Source organism: Corvus brachyrhynchos, unplaced genomic scaffold (genome assembly GCF_000691975.1).
Source record: "Corvus brachyrhynchos isolate BGI_N302 unplaced genomic scaffold, ASM69197v1 scaffold4, whole genome shotgun sequence".
In the NCBI taxonomy this organism is placed as follows: domain Eukaryota; kingdom Metazoa; phylum Chordata; class Aves; order Passeriformes; family Corvidae; genus Corvus; species Corvus brachyrhynchos.
This window is the reverse complement of record NW_008237878.1, coordinates 8,587,543-8,596,655: the sequence shown is the minus strand read 5'-3', so window position 1 is coordinate 8,596,655 and position 9,113 is coordinate 8,587,543. Positions and strand designations below refer to the sequence as shown.

General features: G+C 42.0%; 2 protein-coding genes across 2 annotated transcripts in view; one reads left to right on the top strand and one right to left on the bottom strand.

The window, feature by feature from the left end:
- Positions 1–1,216, top strand: part of ACOX2 (acyl-CoA oxidase 2) — a 16,728-nt gene extending 15,512 nt beyond the window's left edge. The window contains 1 exon segment of the mRNA XM_008632272.2: positions 471–1,216. Coding sequence (XP_008630494.1) covers positions 471–533 — 63 coding nt within the window. The 3' untranslated portion in view covers positions 534–1,216.
- Positions 1,217–2,080: 864 nt separating this feature from the next.
- KCTD6 (potassium channel tetramerization domain containing 6) lies at positions 2,081–9,107 on the bottom strand. Its single transcript, XM_008632271.2, has 3 exons — positions 6,607–9,107; positions 4,685–4,793; positions 2,081–3,483 (listed from the first exon to the last, which is right to left on the bottom strand). Exons 2-3 carry the CDS (start codon positions 4,709–4,711, stop codon positions 2,797–2,799), a joined length of 714 nt encoding a protein of 237 aa, XP_008630493.1. The 5' UTR covers positions 4,712–4,793; positions 6,607–9,107; the 3' UTR covers positions 2,081–2,796.
- Positions 9,108–9,113: the final 6 nt, after the last annotated feature.

The following is a 9,113-nucleotide window of genomic DNA, read 5'->3' as shown; positions in this document are numbered from 1 at the left end:
GTGTAATGGTAAAACAAGGCAATTTGATCCTTCATGGTCTTTAGCACTTTGCTTTCTCAATTCATCCATACTGTGGAGTAATGTAAAATTATGTGTGATGTAAACATGTATTGCTCTGTTTGAAACTCATTTGGCCTTGAGTGAGATTTTTACTGTGGTAATCAGTATCCCTTTGAAATGCTACAGCTGAACACAAAATTTACCTTCAGCAAACATTCAACTCCAAGCATATTTTCTAGGTTAAATAGTATGCTGTCCCCTTTGGGATGAGTATGGTGTGCTGGTTATGAAGAACAGCACATATAGGGGAAAAGATCTTACATATAGTTGAAGTAGCTGGTGGTTTGTTGGTTGGGGTTTTTTTTAATAGTGTAGCTTTCTGTATTTCAGAGATTGTTCTTAAGAAAAAAATTACAGCCTTTCCCGTCTTAATTGCCATTAATTCCCTTCCACATTCTCTTTCTGAACAGATGAGCCCAGCCTACGAGAGGTATTTGAAGCCACTTCTGCATAACACACTATCGAAATTATGAAGACCATGTTCCAAGTGAAGGGCATGCATTTCCTCTTGTTCTTTGTGCAGCAGTACATTTATGAAGCATCAGTAATGACTAATCAGAATTAATAATCAGTAATCAGTTGCTTACTTACAGTTACAACAAGTAGGAAAGATTCTCAGCCAGCCATTTGCAATTAGACAGATGCCAACAGCGCTGAGTGGTACCCGCTGCTGTGAGACAATCTAGTCAGGAATGGTCCAGGGTTCACTGTTTTCTATCCTTTCTATCAAGTGTCTTGACAGCATCAAAACTCTCGCATTTGGCTTTCTTATTCTTTTTCTAAATCTACTACATGATGATTGAGAAAAAAAAAAATGCCACCACACTGTGAACCCTCTCTCAGTGTGTTATAACCATACAGTGCCTTCAAAAAAACCCAAACCAACCAACTTCACTGAAAAATCCACAGTGAAATTACAATCCTGCATTTTTAGGAACAAGTTCTTCTCTTTGATCAGAAAGTGTATTAGAAAGCACATCTGTTTTGACAATTAAAATAGCTCTTGATTTGCTCAGTACTGGAATATTCCTGCCTAATGAAGATGCAGACAAAGCTGATGCCATCTCCAGTCTGCAGAATTTACCTTCCCATTACTAGAGCTGCTCATACTGTCTTTCTATAAATTCTGAGCTCCAATAAAGTGTATTATTTGGAATACTGCTTCTCTAATTATTATACTTCATAATTATGGAAAGAGCAGGCTGATCCAGGCCAGTCATTAATTTGCTAGTAAATGAAGTGTTGCAAGGAACATCTTGTGATTATAATTCAATGCCAGTTAACATGGATATTTCTTACCACATGTTGCAAGAAAGAAACAACTTTTCCTGAGCTTCATCAGTTCTGCTTCTCTTCCCTCCTTGATAGCAAGAATAAAGCTCTCACTGCTGCTCTTATTACATAAGTCAAAAACCTGCAATGTATGAAGAGACAAAATATGACAGAGAAATACCCCCCAAGACAGGACTTTAGAGCCAGATATGTGATGGAAAGCTCCCAGCTGCAATCAAGTTAGAGCATAACCAGAAATTCTATTAAAAACTACGACGAAGGGACCAGGATAAGTAGAAATGTCTGTATGAAATTGAGTAAAGCCAAAGAACTTGAGTGCCTTGACTTGAACATCACCAGAAAAAGCTTTCTGCAGTTAAAATTATATCTATAAAGTCAGTAGATAAAGTGCTGACAAACCAGGCAACTCTATTAGCAGCTACAAGTATTTAGGCTCTGTGTTCCCTCCATCCCTACCCCTTTAGCCAGTACAAATATTCGCCATCTATCAATCTAAAGCAGTTTTCAGAATACAGGCTTTGTCTATAATGAAGACATTTTAATCATCTGATTAACATAAAAAGGAACAAATTACATCATTAATGGAAGAAAACAGGGCCCTACCAGAACACCTGAACTACTCTGCAGCACAAAAAACCAGGATTTGGGTGTGGGGTTTTTTGTTTGGTTGGGTTTGTTTTTTGAAGTATGAGAGTTCTAAAAGACAAAAAGAAAATACAAAACAGTATTCTGTATTTCACATTTTTATTAGCTTCTTCTGGCAGGCATTACACTTGGGAATAATATTGCACCAGGCATTAAAAATATGAATTCTACCACAGGGACACTTTGCATTTAGAATCCAATATAAATATTTGTAATCATATTTCCATGGCTACAGATAATATTTGGTTGCTTGATTTATATGCATAGAAAGAAACAGTTGTCATAACTGTAAGAAACTGTACTTATCAAGTACTTTTAAAGGGTGGGATTTGTTTTCCTAGAATATTACAATACTGTTTATTGATTTATAAACTAAATTAGTCTACACAATAGCAGCTTCTCCCCCAACTGCATTTTAAAATCTTTTTTGTTTCTTGCTCCCAGTGTCATAGCATTAGATGGATTAGAAACCATTTAAACAAGAGGTAATTTTAGCACTTTGAGTTGAGTCAGAGAATTGTGTTAATGACACAAAATACCCTATCGTACTAATTCTTCGGACTCCCTCTTTCAAACAAAAAGGTGTCTTGACTGAACAGGCACATGCACGGTTTTTTTTCTGAACTGCACAAAAGAACTGAGCTGCTAGAGAATGAAACTCCTCCAGTCCTCACTGATAAACAATAAATAGTCGTATAAAAAAAGCCCATATTGTTGCTTTAGTCAAAATCCAGACTCTCTTGGGTTTACTGTCCAATTAAGTTGCTAATCACTGAAGTGGCTCCTGTGGAGTCAGAATCAGTCATCTGTTTTCCGTGCCAGTCTACAGAAAGTCCAGTTATGCTCCACTGTGTTTTCATTGGCACGCTCGCTCATGTGATGGACTCTGGTGTTCCTGATCGTGAAGCCTTGCTTTGTGATGTACTCCATGAGATGGACTCGGAGCGACACTTCCTGGTGGTAATCGCATGGCCCAAAGGTGAAGGACACCTGGCAGTCCCTGGTGTCCATCATGTGCTTATTCCACTTGGTGAAGTGGTTTGAAATGCCTTCCAGTAGTGCATGGACTTTCGTCGTGATGGTGAGCTGCGTGATGATCACAGCCACCGGGTTGGAGTACTTGGAAAGCTTGCGGGTGCTGGACAGCTCCACCACCTCCTCAAAGGTATCCACAGGATACAGAGGCTTGGGGTCATTAAGACACTGAATTAAGGGTTCAATCTGATAGAAGTCCGCTTCCTTCCGGAGCAGGTCAAACTCCTTGAAGTCCAGTGGCAAAGTGAGCTCTGAGGTCCTTAAAAAGTTAAGAACATAACGGAAAAGTGGTCCATCTCTGTCAATAAAGTAATTGCCCTGAGAGTCCCTGGCAGTGGGGAAGTCTCCCCTGAACATGGCCCCGAGCATTGAGTCAGGATATCTCGTTAGAGTTGTGAGGGAGGTCGTATACATGTGTCCACCCACATTTAGCGTGACTGGATCAGTCATCTAGAAAGAGAGAAATTGCAGAGTTTATCAAGCCCCAACAAGAAGATTCGATCACCTCACTGACACACATGGCAAATACTGCTGGGAAACTGGAGAGAATCACACTTCTCCTGTTCAATGCCTCTAAGGGCTGTTCCAACCTGAACAAATCCAAGCCACCTAGCAACAAGGCACAACTGGCAACTAGACAGGATGATACTTAGCATGCAGAACACACATTTCCAGAATGCTTTAGAAATCTTAACAACTGAGCTACTGTCACAGGAGCAAGTTTTGCATTTGGGCAGCAAGTTTCTTCCTATTCTACAGATGGGGAAATGAGAACAGAGAAATTTCCTGAAGAACAAGTTAGTCAGAATGAGGCCCAGCAATGTTCCCTACTTTCACAATCTGTCTCTCATTCTAGAACAAAATCAAAACCAAAAAAAAAAAAGAAAAAAATCAGCCAAACAAATGTTAAGCCTCTTTTTCTCCCTCAAAAGAGGAAGACGATGCAAGTTTAAACATAGGTCCAAGAGCTCACAATCAAAATAATCCATGCTTTGGTTCAGAGGCTTCATTAAAACAGGCAAGGGGAAAAAAGAACTTTCAGCTTTTAACTCTAGAGAGAAATATTTATTAATAAATTAGCATGTCTCATAGAAGAGGGGGCCAGAGCACAAACCAGTCTGCATCAGATTCCAGATAGCACATGAGGAAGCAAGAGAGAAAGGAACATAAATCCCATCTGGCCACCAACTCTAACAACCAGGACTGCAGCCAGCCAGAGAAAAGAGACATATGCATGGCAGCAGAATGAGAAGGGGAGGAAAATAAGATGTGCTTGTCTAGTTTGAGACAAGATTTACAAGGAAAAATATTTTTCTTTATAAATAAAATGACAAAGTGCTTAAAATGATAAGCAGAAAGCACAAACTATTTTTGGCCTTTGTGTTAGGAAAACGATAGCAGTGAGCTCAAGGCATCAGTTCAGTCCTGGCTGATTGTCCCTAGGAAATGTGAACCTGGGCACTGCCCACAAACTGCACAGGAGGTGCAGCACTCCAAGGAAGGTGAGTAAGCTGTTGTAAGGCTGTTTTAACAGGCATAGATTTCCCTCTCACGACTGAAGCTCTGGATCTACAGAAGGCAGATCTGGAAGGATTTTTGCTGCAAGACCTCGGAAGCCCAGTTGTAGCACACAGCGCACACTTGCACTCACCATATATCCCCAGTCTCCATTATCCATCTGTTCAAGTGCTTGAACTGTGGTATTCCAAGTTTAACAGAAGGCTGCTGAAAGGATATACGATTCCCCTCCTCTTACCTCCCTGCAGGAAAAAGCACACACAAACACAGAACAAAACATGGCAGACCATCAGTACCTACAAGAACACCAAGGGGAATGCTTTCCAGTCAAAGGCAGGCTCTCTGCCAGGAAAGCATTCAGCTACAAAGTCACATTAGCAGGAGAATCTGCAAACCCACTTTTTCCCCCCTCTCCCATCACGCTACCCACAGGACTGTCTCTGAAGCACACAGGTAACCACTCCACCAGTTGCCTGAACATCCCAGTTTTCTTGAATAACAAGCAATGTACCTCTGAGGGTAATACAACTGCACAAGCAACCTTTCACCTGGGAAACTGTGACTATTTTGAAAGACAGATGTCCTTTTCCCAATTAAAAAAAGCTTCTTTAGCCACCTCTGAGGTCACACATGCGATCCATTAATATTAGTCAACATTCCCATGCTCCAGTTTCAAACTGCTCAGAAGAATAAATCATGCATGGAAGTCAATGAACACTAAGAAGAAAAAAAACTCTCACTGCAGAATTAATAATTCAGTAGTGGAGAAGTGCAACTGATAGCAAGAACATTAATCTACAGACAAAGAGTATGAATGGACTTCCCAGACACCTACTCTCAAAAGCAATCTCTGCAGGGACAAGCCAGAGGACATCTAACATGTTGTCAACACACTCCAACAAAAGCAATTTGAGAAGAGATTCATGCTGTGACTTCCCAGAAGATGCTGAACTGTTGACTTGCATAACAAGGGGACTGTCCATATGAGCACAAGGCAAATCCACAGCCAGGTTGTGCAACTCGGGGAAGGGGGAAGTGAATGACCTCAGACACCAGTGTTGATTTGCCAAAGGTGGCCTGTCAACCATGTCAAGCCAGGGAAGGACAGGGAAGCCAGTCGTCAGTAAGCCTTTATTCCTACCCAGAGCCTGCCTCTCTGCTAGAATTGCTGAAAATTTAGGTCAGCCTGTTTTAAGTAGGGTAGAGCTTCTCAGCTTTATTTTTACATCTTAGAAGACCACACAGTTCCCAAGATTCTGGTCCCATCCTCTTTACTAACAAACTTCAAAATACAGCCACCCAGCTAAAGACAGCACAAAGACTTAGCCAAGCCAGAGCCCCACATTCCAAAACAACTGAAGGTTCACAGTTAATTCCCAACCAAGTAAGATAACTTGCCCTTCTCAATCCTATGAAATGAGGTTGGTTTCATTCACCACAGAACAAGGCAGTACATCCCACCTCTCTGTGCTCTGCTGCCCTGCCCAAATCCACAGCCTGAGCTAAACAGTGTCCAGCAGGTCAGGTCTTTGGGACCCAGCAGCACAAGCATAGCCTCAGCTGCATCTCAGGTGGATTAAAGAGTAAAAAAACCAAAATCAGTGTATGAAAATAGTGAGGTCAGACAACAGAAGACTTAGGAATACTAAGATACAGAACAAGTCATACCAGGATCCTATTTTTACAAATTAGAGACACAGCATGCCTCAAGAGAGTACATTAAAGCACACCCCCCAACAGCAGATAAACCTGGAACGCCAGCTCTTTTGCCAACCTCTGTAATTATTTTTTTTAACTGCTTACAAATCAAGAAGTGAATTCTTTCAGGGTTGGTTTTTTTGTTGTTTTTTTTTCTTTTGTTGTTTTGGTTTCGTTTGATTTCTTGGGTTGGTTTTTTTTGAACTGTCACTCAAGTACAGTTTGTAAACTTTTAGCAATAAACCAGACTTTTTAAATTCCAGCCCTTGAAGGTGCTATTCTGGTCAAGTACAAGATGAGGATAACACGCAGATGCATTAAAACCATATGAGACTGGTACAGGTTTCTGATACTCACTTGAAAGTGAAATGATGCAGCCAGCCAGAAACCTCGCCAGTAATCATGACAGAAGAGATCTGCAGTCTTAATAAAATTAACTCAAATTACACATCCAGGATATTTCAAAGACAGAGAGAGATGTCCATCAGTGTTATTTTAACTGGTAAATATGATGTTATTTTGTTAAGCATGTAAGTCCACTACAGATGAATCAAGACTTCATGAGGGAAAGAAAGAGAATGACACTGCAAGCCTGTGCAAAGGCATGATTTAATCTTTGATCACAGCACTGCGGAGTAACACTGGAGTGAATAATTTACAAGAGCAATTATCGGAAACAAACCTAGCCCTCAACATAGAAGGGGCAGGGAGAAATCTCGGTGACCTTTGCGTAAGGACCCAGAACCACAAGGCACACACAGGCCTCCCCAGAAAACCAGTGCTGGAACGAGATGCGCCGCATGAAAGGATGATAGCAGGAGGCCATCCTAAAATGCCCTAGTGTGATCCCAACTATTCACTACTTCCCTCATCAGCCTGGGAGCTCTGAATTTCTAGACAACTTCACAGGTGAAAGTAGCTTAATCTGGGTACAACCTGAGCTAATCACCAACCACATCACAGCAAGGCTGAAGATGGACGCCCTTCATGACATGTGCCCTTTTAACAATGCTTTAAATCTTCCTGAATGGAATACAGTGATCATCAGTGGGGGTGGGCAGACACTCCATCCATCTCCCAGCACAGGCAGCCTCAAGCCAGCTCTGTCCTTGTGTCACACATCAATGGACTGCACACAGGGATAGCCCTGCCAATGCAGCTACTCCTGTCCAGACAGCAAATTACAGACAAGACACAGTCATATCCCAAGGCAGCCTGTATTTAATAACCACAAAAAATACTTGAGGTGAAATTCAGTCAGACAAATTGCTGACACAGTTAAGCCAAACGGGATGTCCCTCTCTGGTAGGAGCAGAAGTGCACGGATGGTGTCAAACCACAGTCCTGCTGTCGTGACACTGCTCTGCATGCAGGGAGAGGACACACAGCAGTGACACGGTCACTGGGGCTCCTGCCACAGCCCAGTACAGCCAGAACTGGAATGGCACAGTGAGAAGTGAGAAAAGGACTCAAGTCATCACTTTACACTCGACACACCAAACTGGATACCTGCATTTATAAAACGCTCACTCTTATTTCATATGTTATGACTCAGAGGATTACAAGGCTGTTTATCAGCAACACTGCTGCAACAGGTAGTGCCACTAACTTCAGCAGGGCTTCTCCCAGAACAGAGCTGCAAACCAGTTTGCAAGCTGAAATTCAAAGAAAGCATTTAAGAGTCAGATGAACATCTGCATCTGGGGAAACACACACACACACACACACAGAGACACAAGCTCAGGCCAGGCCAGGGGATGCCAGTAGCACTGCCAGGCATTTGCACTGCTGGGACTACAGGCTACCACCGCTCCTGGAGAGACCCCCGGCACTGGTGTAACACAGGTACTCAAAGGAAGAGCAGAAATACACCCAGCAGTTGTAAGTCAAGAGGCACAGACCACCTGATTTGCTCTGAATGTTCTTCATCTAGTTTTTCAAACAAAAGAATTAAGGGATTCACTTGTAGCAATAGTCTTCCATGGACAGTTTGGTAACTATATTATAGCACAGACTGTTTAACTTCAAGCATTACCTTTGATTTCTAGGTCAATAGAGAGATGGAAGGAATTCTAGCAATGGCAACTTAAAAATTTAAAAGAGCAAGGTAAGACTCCAACATACACTTGGCATTTTAGCTACTCACCCACTTTGTGAGCTCCCTGCCTCTCACACTTAAGATCTCACAAGATGAGAAGAAACTCCATCCCCCAGCATAGTTACACTGTACAGGGACAACCTCTCTCTTTCCCAGCCAGTCAGAACATTTGAAAGGCAAGTTCTTACTGTAAATTATTGGTGACTCACCTGAACTGACAAACACTTAGCAGCACCAGTGCTGACTGTTGTCCACCAACTACAGTGAGCTGAGGGTCTGCAGAGCAACCCCTGAGCTCCAGCTCTATGCCACCCTAACCAGGGGAGTGAGGAGGAGGAGCACTCTCAAAACAACTAGTTACCAGATCTTCTGGTAGTTCAGCAGATCGGCTTCACTAAAGAAAGCACCTATCACCTTCTACAAGTCCAGTTTATAATGACAAATGCAGTTTATTAGAAGTTAACTTAGTTCTTGCTTTTCTTGAGCTGTTTTTTACTAATACTCAGTCTTTACCTCAGGCAGGATGGGAAAATGCTCACGCCAGCCACTCAGCATTTTTACTCCTTTATTTTTAATTGCGTCACTATAAATTCCAAGCTCCTGAAGTTTCCTTCCCTCCTCCCTCCCAAGGAGCTCTACAACATCCTAAGTCCAGATTTCAAACCTTTATTTTAATTGCTTCTTGTTGGAAGAGCTCACATCCCAGTATGACTTTGGCCCTCCTATCAGAGACCCAAAGGAAGACTCTTATATCCAGCCTGGTCCT